At 36.9% G+C, this 19,142-nt stretch overlaps 1 protein-coding gene across 2 annotated transcripts in view; it reads right to left on the bottom strand.

Moving 5' to 3' along the window:
• Window positions 1-10,816: 10,816 nt before the first annotated feature.
• BTAF1 (B-TFIID TATA-box binding protein associated factor 1) overlaps window positions 10,817-19,142 on the bottom strand; it is a 118,165-nt gene continuing 109,839 nt past the window's right edge. For both annotated transcript variants that reach the window (XM_019445075.2, XM_019445076.2), the window contains 4 exons: window positions 16,342-16,553; window positions 14,728-14,887; window positions 14,179-14,349; window positions 10,817-12,373 (listed from right to left, as the gene is read on the bottom strand). In XM_019445075.2, coding sequence (XP_019300620.1) covers window positions 12,230-12,373; window positions 14,179-14,349; window positions 14,728-14,887; window positions 16,342-16,553 — 687 coding nt within the window. In that variant the 3' untranslated portion in view covers window positions 10,817-12,229. The remainder of the gene's footprint in view (window positions 12,374-14,178; window positions 14,350-14,727; window positions 14,888-16,341; window positions 16,554-19,142) is intronic.

The raw sequence follows: 19,142 nt of genomic DNA, 5'->3' as shown, positions 1-19,142 counted from the left end.
AAATCTTTCTTCATTTATAATGTACACATTAAATGCTATTAAGTTCCCTCTATGTGCTGCTTTCATTGCATCCAACAAATTGATGTTGTATTTTCATTTAATTCAAAATATGATTTTAATTTTTCTTGAGATTTTTTTCTTTGACCCCTGTTATTTAAAAATGTGTTGTTCAGGAGTGCCTGGCTGGCTCAGTCAAGTGGAGCATGTCAGCACAGAGCCTGACACGGGGTTTGGTCTCATGAACTGTGAGATTATGAACTGAGCCGAAATCAGGAAAGAGTTGGTTGGATGCTTAGCCAACTGAGCCACCTGGGCAACTCTGAATTTCCTTCCTTTTTAAAGGTAATATTTCATTGTTGGTCTGTACCACATTTTGTTATCCATTCATCCATTGATGTACTTTGGTTGCTTCTGTCTCTTGGGTTTTGTGAATTATGCTGCTATGAAAATGGGTTTGGCAAATATCTTTTCAAGATCCCGCTTTCAATTCTGTTGGATACTCAGAAACAGAACTCCCAGATCATATTGTAATTATATGTCTAATTTTTTTGAGGAACCACCATACTGTTTTCCATGGTGGTGATACCATTTTATATTCCCACCAGCAGTGCACAAGGGTTCCAATTTCTTCACATTCTTCCCAACACTTGTTATTTTCTGTTTGTTTTGATAGTAGCCATCCTAGTTGGTATGAAGTGATTCCATGCCTTTACTTTTAATCTGTATCTTTATATTTAAAGTGGGTTGTGAAAACAAAGAAACAAACAATGAAGTGGGTTTCTTGTAGATAACATGTAGTTGGGTCTTATTTTTTAAATCTATTCTCTCAGTCTCTGCCTTGGTGTATTTAGATAATTCATACTTAAAGTGATTATTGGTACAGTTGGATTAATATCTACCACATTTTAGCTGTTTTTTATTCATTGTTTTCATTTTTTGTTTCTTTAAACATTTCCCAAACTCCTTTTCTACCTTCTCTGGATTCTTTTGAGCAAATTATAAATTCCATTTTCTTTCAGTCTGACTTATTTTACAAAATTTTTACTGGTGGCCCTAAGGTATGCAGTTTACATTCACACTACTCTAAGTCCACTTTGAAATAACACTGTACTGTGCTTCCCGAGTAGTGCCATATACCTTAGAAGAGAGTATTTCCAATTCCTTCCTCTTGTCCCTTATTACATGGCTGTCACTCATGTTACTTGTGTTATCTATAGTTAAAAGTCTGTTTCTTGGCTTGCCTCTCTTTTTTTTTTTCCCTCCTTTCGTTGTTTCTTTTATTCCACATATGAGTGATATCATACGGTATTTGTCTTTCTCTGACTGACTTATTTCACTTAACATTATAGTCTCTAGGTCCATCCGTGTCATTGCAGATGGCAATATTTCATTTTTTATGGCTGAATATTTCATTGTGCATATACACATCACATCTTCTTTATCCATTCATCTATTGATGGACACTTGGGCTCCTTCCATACTTAGGCTATTGTAAATAATGCTGCAATAAGCATAGGGGTGCATGTGTCCCTTTGACTTAGCTTTTGTATTGTTACTATTATTTTGAAAAGTTTTCTATTAGATCACTTAAGCACACAAAAAGTTAAAGGTGTTATTTTACCTTTATTTATTCCTTCTCGTGTTCTTCCTTCCTTTACAGAGATTTAAATTTTTGTCTGAGAACTAGTTTTTATCTTTATTTCTCCTTCACTTTTTATTTTAATGTTTATTTTTGAGAGAGAGAGAGAGAGAGAGAGAGAGAAAGAGCATAAGCTGGGGAGGGGCAGAGAGAGGGAGACAGAAGATCCGAAGCAGGCTCTGTCAGCACAGAGCCCGATGCAGAGCTCAGACACATCAACAGTGAGATGATGACCTGAGCTGGTCAGATACTAAATCAACTGAGCCACCTAGGTGTCCCTATTTCTCCTTCACTTAAAAAATTTTTTTTAAAATGTTTATTCAATTTTTGAGAGACAGAGACAGAGCACAGGTGGGGGAGGAGCACAGAGAGAGAGAGAGAGAGAGACAGACAGACAGACAGACAGAATCTGAAGCAGTCTCCAGGCTCTGAGCTGTCAGCACAGAGCCTGACACAGGGCTCGAACCCACGAACTGCAAGATCATGACCTGAGCAAGTCAGCCATTTAACCGACTGAGCCACCCCAGCACCCTTCTCCTTCACTTTTAAAGGTTAATTTTGCTTGTTACAGAATTGTAGGTTGGTGGGGTTTATTTACTTTCACCACTTTACATATTTCACTCCACCCGTTTCTTGCTTGCATGGTTTGTGAAGAAAAGTCTGATGAATTTTTATCATTTTCCTGTATAAGTAAGGAGTTTTCCCACTTGGACTTGTTTCAAAAATTTTTGCCTTTGGCTTTCTGCAGTTTAAATATGATAGGCTTAGGTATAAATTTTTTTGGTATTTGTTCTGCCTGCTGTTCTCTGAGCTTCCTGGATCTGTTGTTTGCTTCCTGGCATCAATTTTAAAACATTCTCAGTCATTATTACTTAAAATATTTCTTTTGCTTTCTCTCTCTTCTCCTGACATCGCATTATGCATATGGTACACTGTTTGTAATTGTCCTTTGATTCTTGAGTGGTTTTTTTTTTCTCTTTGCATTTCTGTTTGTGAAATTTCTATGGACATATCTTCGTTTACTGACTCAGTGTCAAGTCTGTTGATGAGCCCATCAAAGGTATTTTCATTTCTGCTAGTGCTTTGAGTTTTAGCATTTCCTTTTAATTCTTGTTTTAGTTTCTTGGTTTGTATTATTCATCTATTCTTGTATGTTTTTCACTTGTTCCGTTAAAGCTGGTGGCATGTTAATCATAGTCCTTTTAAATTTCTGATGATTCCAAAATCTTCATCATATGAGTTTGGTAGTGTTGTTTGCTTTGTCTCTTCATGTTGTGTCTTTCTTGCCTTAGCAAGAAATTTTGTAATTTTTGTACAAAAAAATGTTGTAATTTTTTTTTTGTTAAAAGTTGGAGATGATGTATTGTTGGTGGGCCTTTAGTGTAAGATTTTATGTTTAGGCTGAGTTAGGTTCTAATGTTTGCTGTAGTGTGGATGTTGGGGCCTTCAATTTCCTCTAGTGTCTTTTTGTCTTTCCTCTTTGGATTTCCCTAGAAACTCTCTTTTTTTGTTCAACAGATAATTATTGAGATATAATTCATATACCATACAGTTCACCCTTGTTTAAGTGTATAATTCACTATTTTTTTTATATATTCAGATAAATGCAACCATCACTACAGCCAGTTTTAGAACATTTTCATCACCTCAAATTACCTATCACCCACCTATACCACCCTCCTAACCTTAAGTAATCATTAGTTTTCTATCTCTACAGATTTCATATGAATAGAATCATATAATATGTAGTCTTCTGTGATGTCTTTGATGCAGCATAGTGTTTTCAAGGTTCATGCATGTTGTAGCATGAATCAGTACTCCATTAATTTTTGTGGCCAAATAGTCCATTATATGGATATACCACATTTTGTTTTCTGTTTGTCAGTTAACGCATGTTTGGGTTGTTTGTATCGTTTGCCTATTATGAATAATGTTGCTATAAACATTTGTATACAGGTTTTTATGTGAACGTGTTTTTATTACACTTGTGTAAATTCTGGAGAATGGGATTGGTGGGTCATCTGATAAGTGTACGCTTAACTTTGTAAGAAACTGCCAAACTGTATTACAAAGTGGCTGTACCATTTTGCATGCCAAACAGCAGTTTACAAGAGTTCCAGCTGCTCTGCCTCTTTGTCAACAGTTTGAATTGTCAGTTTTAAAAATTTTGACCTATTCTCATAGGTGTGTAATGGTGGTGACGTAGACCCCTACACTACTGGAAAAGGTGCTGCCTGTATTTTCATGTGCTTATTGCCTTCCGTAGATCTTCTTTGGTGATGTTCTGTTCCAATCTTTGCTTGTTTTTAAATTGGATTGTTTAGGGGTGCCTGGCTGGCTCAGTTGTTAGAGCCTGTGACTCTTGATTTTGGGGTAATGAGTTCAAGCCCTAAGTTAGGTACAGGGATTACTTAAAAAAAAAAAAAAAAAAAAAAAAACAACAAAAACAGGGGTGCCTGGGTGGCTCAGTCGGTTAAGCATTTGACTCTTGGTTTCAGCTCAGGTCATGATCTCCCAGTTTCGTGAGTTCGAGCCCTCCACGATGGGCTCTGTGCTGGCAGCATGGAGCCTGCTTGAAATTCTCTCCCTCTCTCTCTGCCCCACCATCACTCATGCTCAAGACAAACAAAAAAAAATAAAAACAGCAAAAACTTGGGTTGCTTACTGAGTTTAGGGAGTTCATTATATATTCTTGATACATTCAAGATATAAACCTTTTATAGGGTGTGATTTGGAAATATTTTCTCTTTGCCTCTTCTTTCTAAAGTGTTTTTCAAATAGTGGAAGTTCTTGATTTTTTTAAAAAGTGTAATTTACAATTTTTTCTTCAATGAGTCATGTTTTTGGTATCATATCTATAAAATCTGTTGCCCAATGCAACATCAGAGAAATTTTCTGATGCTTCCTCTTAAGAATTATAGTTTTTGGTTTATCCATGTACATGATTAATTTTGAATTAAATTTTTCATAAGATATAAGGTATGTATGGGGTTGTTGGGTCTTCTTTAAGCATAGGGATATCCACTTTTTGAAAAGATGGATCTTTCTCCATTGAATTGCCTTGGCACATTTGTAGAAAATCAATTGACTATATAAAGTGTGAGTATATTTCTAGGCAATCAATTCTGTTCCATTGATCTATCTTTAATGCCAATACTACACTCTCTTGATTACTACACATTTATAATAAGCTTTAAAATCTGGCAATGTAAGTGTTCAACTGTTCTTTTTATAGTTTTTTATTACTCTGATTCTTTTGCCTTTCCATAGAATTTTAAAATCTGTTTATTGGTTTCTACAAAATATCCTGCAAATATCTACAAAATATCCTCAACAATATTGAGTTTTCAATCCATGTAAATGGCGTATCATATCTCCAGTTTTCAAGGTCTTTTTGTTTTTTTTTATCAGTATTTTGTAGTTTTCAGCACACAGATAATTTTTGTTACAAATTTTTTAAGACAGATCTATTTTATGGGTTTTGGTGCTATGATATAAAATCTGTTTACAATTTTTAATTTTATATGGCTAGCATATACATTTTTGTATATTGACCTTGTATCCTGTGAACTTGGTAAAGTCTTTTACTTCTAGTAGTTTTTGTTTGTTTTTTTAGATTCTCTGGAATTTTATTAATAGATGATGATTGTAAATAGTTTTAGTTTCTAATCTGTATGCTTTCCTTTTATGGCCTCATTGCACTAGTATATTTTTGATCTATCTTTATGCCACTCTCGTGGAGAAGTAGATACAATGTGTGATTTCTTGAAGCTGGCCAGGACTTGCATTATGGTTCAGCATATGGTCAGTTTAGTAAATGTTCCTCATAAGCTTCCAAACAATGTATTCTGCCATTGTTGGGTAGATACCTTTCTGTATGTGTCAATCAAGTCACGTTTGTTAATTGTATTAAATCTGCTTGTTCTACTGAAGGAGGGTGTTAAAATCCTACTGTGACCTTGGAGTTGTCCATATTTTTTTTTTAGTTTTGTCTGTTTTTGCATTATGGATTTTGAGGTTATCAGTTTGGAGTTGTTCTAACAGGTTAGCTAAATCTCATTATGAGCTACTCCTTTATTGCAAATAATATCATTTGCTTTGAAGGCTACCTTTTTTTTAACAAAAAAAATTTTTATTTATTTTGAGTGAAACAGCACAAGCAAGGGGGTGGGAGAGAGAGAGAGGGAAAGAGAGAGAATCTGAAGCAGACTCTTTGTCATCAGTGCAGGGCCTGATGTGGGGCTCAAACTCATAAACTGTGAGATCATGACCTGAGCCAAAATCAGTTGGTGGCTTAACTGACTGAGCCACCCTGGTGCCCCCCAAAGGCTATGTTTTCTGAAATTAATGTAACTATACTGGCTGCTGACTTTGGTATCCTCCCTCCTCAATGGTCTTTGAGCTTCTCCCATTGTGTATGGTACAGAGTAGAAAATAACAAATGATGTGCAGATGACGGCCATTTAATTTTCTATTTTAAAATAAAGTTTATTTTGAGAGCAAAAGAGAATCCCAAGCAGGCTCCATGCCATCAACCCAGAGCCTGACGCAGGCCTCGAACTCATGAATAGTGAGATCATGACCCGACTGAGCCACACAGGCACCTCAAATTTTCTGTTTTTCAAATGTGAGATAACCATATAGGTGATTTGTATTTCCCCAGTGTTTAATTTTTGAGTCTTTATATAAATGGATTCAAACTACACATTTTATCACTCTCTTGGAGACTTATCCATGTTTTCTTACACATTGATTTTTCAGTGCTGTATAGTATTTCATTATATAAATAACCTCCTCATGCCTTCAAATATTATCTTCCAAATTTGTTTCTAGTCTTGACCTTTCTTTTGAGCTCTAGACTCCTATAATTACCTGCTTACTCAACATCTCTACTTTGATACATAATCTCAAATTTAATGATCAAAAGACAATTCTTGATTTCCTACTCTTGTTCTCTCCCAAATTTCCTCCCTTTTTAGTCTTCTAGATCTTCCCATTACATCACTGCTGTGCAAGAACTAAATCGAGATGGAAACAAATTGGGTTTTATGTTGAGGTACAGGCAGAAGGACAGATTTACTGGACTGGGGTAAAAGATGGTGGGATACAACTAGAGAAAGAGATGGGTAGGGGCCAGAACCTGTAAGGCTGGTAGATTGTGATAAGGAGTTCATAGTCTGAGTGGTCAAGAAGCTGCTGGAGAATTTGGCAAGCTGGGAAGACTAGTTAAAATACAGTCATTCAAGAGTCAAAATGATGGGAACCACAGGAGTAGTAGAGAAAGGTGAACAGATTTGGAATATATCTTAGAGCTAGAAATGGTAAAACCTGCTGATGGATTAGATGCATCAATCCATTAGTGCAAGAAACAGACATAGGTCAAAGGTGACTTCTCATAATGTCCCTTTCCTTCTAGACCTATTGTGTATTAGATGCTTTCATTCCATCTCCCAGGATGCTTTTTCATATTTTCTATTCATTTCAGTATCGCATTGTATGTGATTTTGTAAGATCAATCTCCCAGTTCAGTCTCTCTCCAGTTGTGTCACATCTGCTTTGAAAACTATCAAAAAATTTTTTAAAGATTTGATTTTGGGGTGCCTGGGTGGCTCAGTCAGTTAAATGTTCGACTTCAGCTCAGGTCATGATCTTACAGTTCATGAGTCTGAGCCCTGCATCAGGCTCTGTGCTGACACCTTGGAGCCTGAACCCTGCTTTGGACTCTGTGTCTCCCTCTCTGCCCCGCTCATGCTCTCTCTCAAAAATAAACACTAAAAACAAAATATTAAGTAATCTCTACACCCAACGTGGGGTTCGAACTCTCAACCCTGAAGTCAAAAGCCATATGTGCTTCCGACTGAGCCATCCAGGTGCCGCAATAACTATTTTTCATTTATTGGATCTTTTTCAAATTTGCCCTTTTTATATTAATCATATTACTTTATGGTTGTTAAGATTAGTTTGGTTTTTTTTTTGGTTTTTTTTAAGAGCCAGAGCATGAGCTGGGAAGGGTCAGAGAGAGAGGGAGACACAGAACACGAAGCAAGCTCTAGGCTCCAAGCTGTCAGCACAGAGCCCGACATGGGGCTTGAACCCACGGACCACGAGATCATGACCTGAGCTGAAGTCAGATACCTAACCAACTGAGCCACCCAGGTGCCCCAAGATTAGTCTCAAAAAAAAAAAAATTCGGGGTGGGGGAGCACCTGGGTGGCCAGTCATTTAAGCATTCGACTTCGGCTCAGGTCATGATCTCATGGTTCCTGAGTTTGAGCCCCATGTTGGGCTCTATACTATCAGCACAGAGGCCGCTTTGGATCCTGTGTCCCCTCGCTGCTCCTCTCTCGTGCATGGAATGATTAAAATTTTTTTTCAGGCTTATTTTTTTGAAAGCATGAGTGGGGAAGGGGCAGACAGACGGAGAGACAGAGAATCCAAAGCAGGCTCCACACTGCCAGCACAGAGCCCATCGTGGAGCTTGAACCCACAAACCATGAGATTATGAGCCAAAGTTGGATGCTCAACAAAGTGAGCCACTTAGGTGCCCATATATTTTAATTGGCCTTAATTGAAATTGTTTCCAGAATTTTACATTTCTTAACTTTAGATATGCCACATAGCAGTAATTCTTAAACTTTTCAGTCTGAGGATCTCATTACGTTTTTTTTTAAATATTTTTAAAAATCTGCATTTTTGAGAGACAGTATGAGTGGTGGGAGGGAGAGAGAGAGGGAGGGAGGCACAGAATCTGAAGCAGGCTCCAGGCTCTGAGCTCTCACGAGCAACCCTCAGTTTATTCTCTGTATTTAAGAGTCTCTTCTGTTTGTCCCCCTCCTTGTTTTTATTATTTTTGCTTCCCTTCCCTTATGTTCATCTGTTTTGTATCTTAAATTCCTCATATGTGTGAAGTCATATGACATTTGTCTTTCTCTGGCTAGTTTCACTTAGCATAATACCCTCTAGTTCCATCCACGGAGTTGCAAATGGCAATGTGTGTATATACACATACACACACACACCACATCTTCTTTATCCATTCATCCATCAGAGGACATTTGGGCTCTTTCCATACTTTGGCTATTGTTGATAGTGCTGCTATAAACATGGGGGTGCATGTGCCCCTTCGAAACAGCATACCTGTATCCCTTGGATAAATACCCAGTAGTACAATTGCTGGGTTGTAGGGTAGTTGTATTTTTAGTTTTTTGAGGAACCTGCATACCGTTTTCCAGAGTGGCTGCACCAGCTTGCATTCATTCCCACCAACAATGCAAAAGAGATCCTCTTTCTCCGCATCCTCGCCAACATCTGTTGTTGCCTGAGTTGTTAATGTTAGTCATTCTGACTGGTGTGAGGTGGTATCTTATTGTGGTTTTAATTTCCATAGGAAGTCTTTCTTGAAGTAGAAGGCAATTTTTGTCATCTTAGAGATGAGGACTAACACTGATTTGTGTGAATAGCAAACATTTTGTATTAACTGGCAGAACTCAACTTTTTGCTTTATAGATTGACATGGAGTGCTTGGGCACTTGATAATAGATGTTCCTGCAATCAATTTCACTTTAGATTACACCAATGCCAGTGTGTATTCTAGGAAATTGAGGTCTATCCTTAATTAGGACATATACAATTAGGATTAAATATCTGTAACCAATATGTAATGGAACAGTAGCTGCTTTTCTATAATTTCTATTACACTCTTATAGTTACACCACTTTTGCCTCTAAGTGGTTGTGTTCTCAAACAGCTTCACTTTTTAGAATATTTTATAAAACTTTATATATATATATATATATATATATATGTATATATATATATATATATATATATGGTGTTATTAGAAGTGTTTACTTTTGAATAAGCTTATATGACAATCCAGAAGGAATAAGGCTATACTTTACTGGTTCACTCAGTCTCAACATCAGAGACTTTCACTCTTGTTACATTATAGGCTCTTGTTGAAAGACTAGAATAATTTTTGGAGAAATTTTTGTGGATACATAAACAAAAATTATATCCAGAACCCCAAATTTTAATGTTTCTTTAGTGCTAAAAATGTAAGCTTTTCATAAAGGAAAAACTGATGACTGATAATTATTGAAAATTTCAAGTTAAAAATAGACACACAAAAAGGGAACTAGTACAATGGCTATCCATGAACCCATTACTCAGCTTAAAATATTATCAACATTCTTTTATGCTTTTGTTCCCACATGCACACTTTTTAAAAAATGTTAACTACCACATCCTTATAACTCCACAAAATTAACAGCTGTAAATATCTTTAATCATTCACTACTCAGTTCAGTTTTCCCTATGTATCCATTACTCTTCAGCTATACTACTGTGACTGTGAGTGGATCACTTGATTGAAAACACTTCTTACCTGTTTGTGTTTTTATTTGGAAAGCTGGAATGTATGATTTAATTTTAATTCAAATGGTTATTTTTTTAATGTTATAGTCACACTAAGTCTTCCTCTGACCTCCGACCCTTCTTTTTCCACTGAGAGGCAATCATTTATCATTTTCCTGCCTGGGCTTCTAGAAACATTTTACTCTTGGGGTACCTGGGTGGCTTAGTCGGTTAATCATCTGACTCTTGATCTTGGCTTGGGTCATGATCTCACGGTTCCTGAGATGGAGCCCTGCATTGGGCTCTGCACTGACAGCGTGGAGCCTCCTTGGGATCCTCTCTCTCTCTCTGCCCCTCTTCCACTCACACCTTGCTCTCTCAAACTTAAAAAAACTCTGAGATGAAAATGACCAAAACAAAACAAAACAAAATATAATTCTAACTTCCAGCCTATCTGACCTTTCAAACTGGAAAAAGACCTTTAACTTTTATGGTGTGCCCCTTCCTGTCTATATATTGCTGCCTATGTAGTCTTAGAAAACATCAGTTACTATGAGCTATGTTAAATAGCTGGCTTATGGAAACGGCAAATAATAAAAATTAAACTCAGGTAGACTTGTTCAAGCTACCCAGTGCTAGGTACAATGGATGTTCTAGATAAGAGTTTCCTCTTGCTCTTCTACAATCTGAATTTAAATTCTAAACAATGGAGAAATAACCATTTAGTAAGGAAAGTGTTGAGCTTTTTAAAACTTTTCTATGTGAACTAGTAATTTTTCTTCTTCTAGTGGTATTTCCTACAAATAACACACAGTGCATATATTTTACAGTTTCAATCTTATTTTTTATTCTCCATGGAATGCTAGATTTAATGTTATAGTATGGCTGTCAAAGCTACTGAAATGTGACAAATGTCCATGTCTAAATGCTGCAGAACAGTATAACTTTAATGATTTTAAACAAAAAAGTTGTTATTTTACAGCTGAGGTCTGATGGTTTATAAACCGATGCCTATGTGTATGGCCAGCCACAAACCTTGGGGATGTTTATTACCTGTACATGTATATACAAATATATCCCATACATATATATGCACACAGGCATGTATTAATTTACGTGTGAAATTTATAAAATTATATACATACACATACATGCATATCTATACACATATACCCACCCTCACCATTGAGGCTCACTTTTCTAACACTAATCAGCTTCATGCCCAATTATTATTGCTGCCCATTATATCTACATGATTTTAGTGCCAATACCAAGCACCTTGTAGGATGCAGGATAGGTACATCTGTGCATATAGATATGTGTATTTATGTATGTTTGTGTATATAAAGGATTTATTTCTCCCTTTTATGCTTCAGTCATGCATTACTACAATAAACAGTCTTTTCACCATAGGTTTGGAATTCTAAACAGTGTAAAATCTACTTCTGGAAAACTGTATATGTTCATAGTTACAAAAAATATATTATATATATATGATTGAAACCTATTGAGTACATATGTTCTCTGAATCGGGCTATATCCTAGCCATTAGATAAATTAAAAAACACCCTCTTAATAGGATGTTATGATAGCCTTAAATAGACCATTACCTGTATTTAGAATAGTTGATATATTTTAAAAGTTGACAAAATGATGTTAAAGATTTGAAAAACACTATGCATCTGCATTAAATATATAAAGGTTTCCACCAAGGGCCAGGTTCAATTCATTGTCTAAGATTTTCATGTTCCAAGAGTGACCAATATTGTAGTCATTATTCTTAAAATTATGGCTCATTAAGGCTTTTATACAAAAAAAAAAGCCCTATTTTTAATCATTTATAAAAACAAGTTCTATTTAAAAGAAAAAAATGTACATGAACACTAAAGTACTCATGGATATTATCCTGCACAAAGGGACTATGTAAAGACAGGAGGCTCGTTCCCAGTAAGAACACCTCATGGTAGCACATGTAAACCTGGTTTGGTTCCTCTGCTCTGCAGCTATTCAGCACGTAAAATTTAAACCATTTCACATTAACATTTAAATTTAATACAGTGCAAATATTTGAGAATAACTTGTTCCCCCCAGTGAAACAAGAACCAGCGTTATGCTGAATATTCTTCAGATCTATTTACACATTGAGCTAAAAGTTCACCATAAACTTTGAAATTTGCTGAATATCAGCAGAAATGTAACTGAACTAGCAGCAATTGCATTTACAATATTTGATAGTTACTTGAGAGAATGCATAAAATTTTCCAGGCTGTACTCTGAATCATATTGCTCTTGATCCCAAAGATCACTCAGGTTTTCAAGGACTGATTTCATACTTGCTTTTCCAGAAGTAGAGGTGTCGGCCTTTTCTGCTTTGCCATCCTTAAAAAAAATTGGCAGAAAGATAAAGTGAAAGATTATTAACTTCAGAAATTATAGTTCCTAACATTGCACTCATTCATTAGAATTAAACACTTCAAGCAGTGTGCAAGTTCATGATCTCCTAACAATTTTAAGCTTTTTATTTAGGAAGAATTTCAAGATTATAGAAGAATTATAAGAACATTCCAAAGACCTCATTAATTGTATATGTATCTATTAAATATATAAATTATCAGCATTTAAGTAGTGGATATTATGCCTTTTTATCCCTAGATAGGATTTAGCCTGTATTCTTTTTTTTTTTTTTTTAATGTTTATTTATTTTTGAGAGAGAGAGGGAGACACAGAATCTGAAGCTGGCTCCAGACTCTGAGCTGTCAGCACAGAGCCTGATGTGGGGCTCAAACTCAAGAAGTGCAAGATCATGACCTGAGCCAAAGTCAGATACTTAACCAACTGAGCCACCCAGGTGCCCCAAAATCAACCTGTATTTTTAAGAATAAGGATGTTCTCTGACATAACCAAAGTATAATGATCAAATTAAGGGAACTTAACACCTATGTGATATAGTCCATGTTCAAATTTTGCCAAATGTCACAATAGGATCCTTTATGGTAACAGCTTTTGCTTCCCTAGAACATCGGCTGAGTACAGTTCTGCTCGCTGAAAGTCACCCATAAGAATATTCTTTCAAACAGAATAAAAACTATTTGAAAATAGCAATCCAGGGGCACCCGGGGGACTCAGTCGGTTAACTGTCTGACTTGGGCTCAGGTCATAATCTCACTGTTGGTGAGTTCGAGCCCTGCATTGATAGTGCAGAGACTGCTTTGGATCCTCTGTCTCCCTTTCTCTCTGACCCTCTCCAACTCTCTCAAAAATAAGCAAACGTTAAAAAAAAAATAGCAATCTAGGTTTCTTTGAGCCTTCTCTTTTCTAGGTTATACATATCTTGTTCAACCTTACTTATATGACATGACCAAAGAACCTGCCTCCATCTGGCTATCTCTTGAGGACTTAATTACTGTTGAAAATGTAGCACCTAGCACCAGACATAATATTCTAAATGTGAGCTGTAATGGAACTACTTTCTTTTATATTTGAACATTACAATTCTGTTATTACAGCTAGTTTGATTATATAAGGCCACTTCTCACCATAATTAATACTATGTGTACATTTGACTTCCTGAACCTATGCAGGACTTTAAATCCAATCCTATTAAGTTCTACATTATTAGACTGAATAATACTTCTGGCTGCTGCATCCTTTGATTATGGATTGTTATCCAATATATTACTTCCATCATCCACAATAACAATAATGGCTATCTATGATTTTTGAGAATCTCTACTAGGTACCCTTTCTAAGTGCTTACATATACCATTTCATTTTCTCTTCACAACCATGCAGTGATACAGACATTTTTATCCTCCCAAGAGCAAAGGTATCTCTGAGGGAAGAAGTTAATTTGCCTAAGGTCACTAGTTAATAGGAGGCAGGGCAAGAAACACAGACCCAGGTCTAGCTGACTCCAGTGATAGTTGTCTTTTAGCAGGAAAGGGCTAAAAAAAACCTTGAGGCAAAACACTAAAGATGGCCATCAGAAAGTCCAAACTTCAAACATCCCTTAGTATCCTGAAGAATTTTATCTGGACATCAAAAATCCCCTCAAAGGGTTGCCTACTTAATACTAAAGTGAATGCCTTTTGCCACTCACTCTAATACATTCACCAGGCAGTCCCAGAAGTTTGTGAACACCTTAAAGATAAAGCAAATTGTATAAGTTTGTAGAAGTTCTTTACCTTATCAAGAGTAAACAGATCAAGAAGTTGATCTGTCCCCATACTCTGCAAACTAGAATTCTCCTGGCTAATCACAGTATTCGCGATGTTCATCTTAAATTTTTGCAAACCCATTATTTTCTCTTCCAACGTTCCTCTGGTTATCAATCGGTATACGTTAACCACACGTTTCTGAATGAAAAAAGAAGTTAAGTAGCTGCAGCACAAATAAACTGATAAACTTTGAGGTTCACCAAGTCAGGGGGTTTGCATACCTTAACTAAGTACTTGTATCTAATTAGGGTTGGGTTTTCTTTCTTTACCTGGCTTAATGAGCTTCAAATCTTACCATTTTGCAGAGAATATTAGGAATGGACAGTATCCAAGGTTTCCTCAGCACAAGTACCTTATTTAATGCATGAGGAAGTGGTGGCACAGTATTAGGTGACTTGCCTAAGGTCACAACACTCAGCATCAGAGAAGGAACTTAAACCAAGGCTCCCTGTCTTTTTTGGGATGGGTTATTTTTCCCAGTGCAGAAGTGAACACTGGTCAGTGATGACTTTTTACCTGCCCAATGCGATGGGCCCGGTCCATGGCTTGTAGATCACGCATAGGATTCCAGTCGTGCTCCACAAATACTACCGTGTCAGCGCCAGTTAAGTTAAGCCCTAGGCCACCAACATGAGTTGTAAGTAAAAGAACATCTATGGATGGATCATTGTTAAACCTAAAAGTATAGATATTAAAAAATAAAATTAATACATTTCTAAGGTTTCTATAACAAACTGGACTGTTAAATAACAATTAAATAGCACAAATGAGAACACTGCTTTAAAAATCTATGATAAAGGTACACCTGCCTGGCTCAGTTGGCAGAGCATGCAACTCTTGATCTCAGGGTTTTGAGTTCAAACCCCACACTGGGCATAAAGCTTACTTAAAAATATATGATGTGGACATTTTTTAAAAATATACATAACACCTTCAACAGTAGAAAGAATATATTCTAGAACATTTCAGATATTTCACAAACAGAAATAAGTCTGGGTTGTGATTTAGGATGCCAGATAAAGAGTAAATTGCAAAAATGTAATTAAACACTAACGAAGACAAAACCCAACTATGAACCTTTAACATGTGTAGACAGAAGAGAAGAATTGGGGAAAAGGCTAGATCAGTCAGGAAAATTAGAGAATGAGGTGCTTGCTACAATTGTGTTTTGACATCTAATAGCTTCTAGAAACATTATTACCTAACATTATTGCCAAGCTACCACTTATTACATTCTCACTATGAATCAAAAGGGGGGGCTTTAGACTTTATATACATTATGGTATTTGTTTAAAAAGCTGTATAAAGATATTATTACTGTCCTTATTTTTGATAAATAGGACCAACAGAACATGTCTAGAGTCAGGAGTCAAAGCTGGGTCTGCCTACCTCCAAAGCCCCTTTGTAGGTTTCTAATACTACTGTGCCTAATAATCTCTCAAGGATGCTTACGAAAAAATGCTCACTCTTAGAAGTCAGCAGGTCTGGGACAGAACCTAGGAATCTGCATTTAAAAACCCAACCCCCGAGGTTTCTAAAGCACAGAATGCAAACCACACTTAAACACCACACTGGAGGTGACTGAGTATCTCAGGTGGCTAAGTATCTGACTCCTGATCTCAGCTCAGGTCTTGATCTCAGGGTTGTTGAGTTTGAACCCCGTGTTGGGCTCCACGCTGGATGTGGAGCCTACTTAAAAAAATAAAAGAAATACCACACTCACCAATTCGGCTTCCTACCTGGGTCAGCTTCCAACTTGTTCTCGGCAGAGACACACACAGGGATCAGTCAGAGATCTTAGCTAAGCCATCTGTTTGCTTCTTCCTACCCTAACTCCCGAAAAAAGGTGAGGGGGAAAAGTAGTTGTCTCTACTTTTTGTTGATGCCTTAAATTTCTTCCGAGCCCTTCATAGTGCCTCCCTAACACTGTCACACTTTTTTTTAAAAAAACTAAAACTATTCAATTATATTTTGGAGTTCTAAATTTTAAAAATGATTTAGTTGGGCTGAATTATACAGTAACAAAACACATGTGCAGATATTTAGCCAAACAATGTTTCATGAGGCAAACTTCTCTATCAGTGATAACTGACTATAGCTTGATTTCTAAGAGTTTTAGAAGCCACTTACCGTGAAACAATGGAATGCCTCTGACCAGGAGGTATGCTGCCATCTAATCTCAGATAAGTGACAGAGGGTAAGTGAGGTTTGAGAAGATCATGTTCTACTATATCAAGCATGCTTTTAAGCTGACAGAAGATCAGTATCCTGTGCTGGGCCACAACAGACTCTGTGCCACTCTCTGAAGTGCTGCCATTTCCCAAACCACAGTCCAACAGCAACTTGAAAAAAAGAATCAGTTGTTATATAGGTGTTTAATAAAGTATAATCAATCTCACTGTGACAAATACTTCCCCTTATGCTAAGAAAAGGTTAAACTTATCTGTCACCTGGAAAGCACATTAGCACTCTGAGCTGTAATCTGTCATCCTGAAGCCTCTGGAACTAGTTTTGAGGTGCTCAGGCTTAGAATCTCCTGGTTACCTCTTCAGGAGATTCTCTAACAGGTCCTTCTCCCCCTTCCTGAGTTACTTGAGGCTCACTAGAGTTTCAATAAATGTTTACTGAAAAAGATGATCCTTAAGCAAAACAGTTCATGAAAAGTTATAAAAGAACAGAGTATAAAGAAAACAATGCAGCTAAATCTGGCCGAAATCAAAATTCCAAAAAAGAAAGAATTATCAACCAAGATCTTTAACAGCAAGAACCATGCTGCTATACATCTTTTGTACTTCCTGCCTACTTAAATTGTTCAGTGCCTGGCACATAGCAGCTGCAATAAATAAATGTGCCTGGGTGGCTCAGCTGGTTAAGCATCTGACTCGGGAATATGGCTCAGGTCTTGATCTCACTGTTTGTGAGTCTGAGCCCTGCATTGGGGTCTGTGCTGGCAGCTTTGGATTCTCTCTCCCTGCCCCTCCCCCACTCGTGTGTACTCTCTCTCAAAAATAAACTTAAAAAAAAAAAAAAGAACTAAATGAACAAAATCCAAGAGAACAATGTTTGTATCTGTTTGTGAAACTAAAATGCCTAGTATTAATCTTCATCCCTAAGGACCTTAAGATAGTGAATTCTGCCCAAAATGTAAGAACTCAACGCAGGATGCTTTCTCCTTTCTACTAATGAAGGTTACTTAGAAAACCAAAAGCTCAAACGGGAAAGATAACCAAAATCCAAGCAAACTCCCAAGTTCCAGGTAAAACTCTCAGAATATTATGCAGAAAAAAAGTTAACATAACAGACTGGAAAAGCTTTTCTTAGAAAGCCCAGCTTGCAAGGTGTGTCCTTGGCTGAAAGAAGTCTTGAAACTTGGGTTTTGAGAGTCTGCCCATTGTTTTCTACCTGATGAGGGTGGCTTACTGTGCTTAAACTGTTATGCAAACAATAGGATTATGCTGAGACCTGCTTTCTTTCTGGGAATCTAGAATTTTGGTACATACTAGGCAGAGGGAGTCTACAGGATCAGACCCAATAAAAGCTTTGGGCATTGAGTTTCTAATGAGCTTAACTGGTACGCAACACTTCCTATGTACCGTCATCATTGTTTTAAGTGTTGTAATTTGATCCTAGGGGAAGAACAAATGTTCTTTCTCTTCTACCTTTGCAGCCCTTAAATTGTAAATTTTAATTAGACTGCCCTAAGCTTTTCCTCCCTCCTTGACAGAGAGTATACATATGGTATACTACCAAGGAATTCCTCTAGGTGGAATAAAGAAATCTGATAAATGTAATTACCTCTATCTCTTGCCCCTAAGTCTGTAATCAGATTACTATTTAAGCTAAGTTGATTTTTAAAAATCTGAGGTGTTTTAGGAGAGTATAACTAGGTGGTGCCCAGTATAAAGAAATGTGATATCATCAGTGGAACATTCTATATAGTTTCTATAAAAGAGGAGTTCTGAAGAGAATTTATCAGAATGTCTGTGTCACACACATTCAATTATCTTTAGTCCCTTAGGCAGCAACATCAAACCTTACAACCAGTCACTTTAAGAACGTCCACCTAAGACTTTGTCTCCAAGTCCACACTTACCATACAATCTTCCTAGTATCTTCTTCCAGGTAGCTATCCTACTGGATGTATGGATATATCATTTGGCATAAATATTCTTGTCTGGCAGCAGAAATGGCATTCTGGCTTTCCCAATAATCTCTTATAACCTGAGTTTGCCCTGAGAAGACTGATGAACTCCAAGTATTCTGACAAAATCTAGTTTGCAGCCTTGAAGAGTTGATTACTATTCTCTAGAAAATGGTTACCAGAGCCACTTGATACGGGTATCTGAGAGGCCAGCTGCCTCCCTAGAGAGCAATTTAATTTTATCTTGCCCTAACTTCAGCACAGGCTAAATTATGTGAGGAATAGCTTGAAAACCCTGGGGTAAAACAGTTTCTGGATTCTTTTTTGATCTTCCACTTATAGTGCCCAGAACTCTAAATGATACTCAAAATTTGGTGTGACTGGTATAAAAGACAGTGAATCTATGATGCCCTCATTTTGGCCATTATTCCACTGTTATTAATCCAACCCAAGATCATACAAGATTTATTTACCGGCAACTAATTCATACAGTAGATTTACAGTGAACCTACCATCAAACTCAACTTTATTCTGTGAAATGTTCGCCAATTAATGTTTTTATTTATTATTTTTGCATTTGCATGTGCGTGTGCGAGCAGAGAAGGGGCAGAGAGAGAGGGAGACAGAGGATCCCAAGCGGGCTCTGCTGCTGGGGCTTGAACTCACAAACCGTGAGACCATGTCCTGAGCCACAGTCAGATGCTGAACTGAGCCACCCAGGTGCCCCTGTATCTAAGTCTTTTAAAACTGACTTTGCTTATCTCCGTTAAATTTCACCTACAGTTTGAGT

The sequence above is a fragment of the Panthera pardus genome, unplaced genomic scaffold (assembly GCF_024362965.1).
Source record: "Panthera pardus isolate Hobbes unplaced genomic scaffold, ASM2436296v1 HiC_scaffold_22, whole genome shotgun sequence".
Lineage (NCBI taxonomy): Eukaryota > Metazoa > Chordata > Mammalia > Carnivora > Felidae > Panthera > Panthera pardus.
Note: the sequence above shows the minus strand (reverse complement) of the source record. Positions and strands in the feature narration are given on the sequence as shown.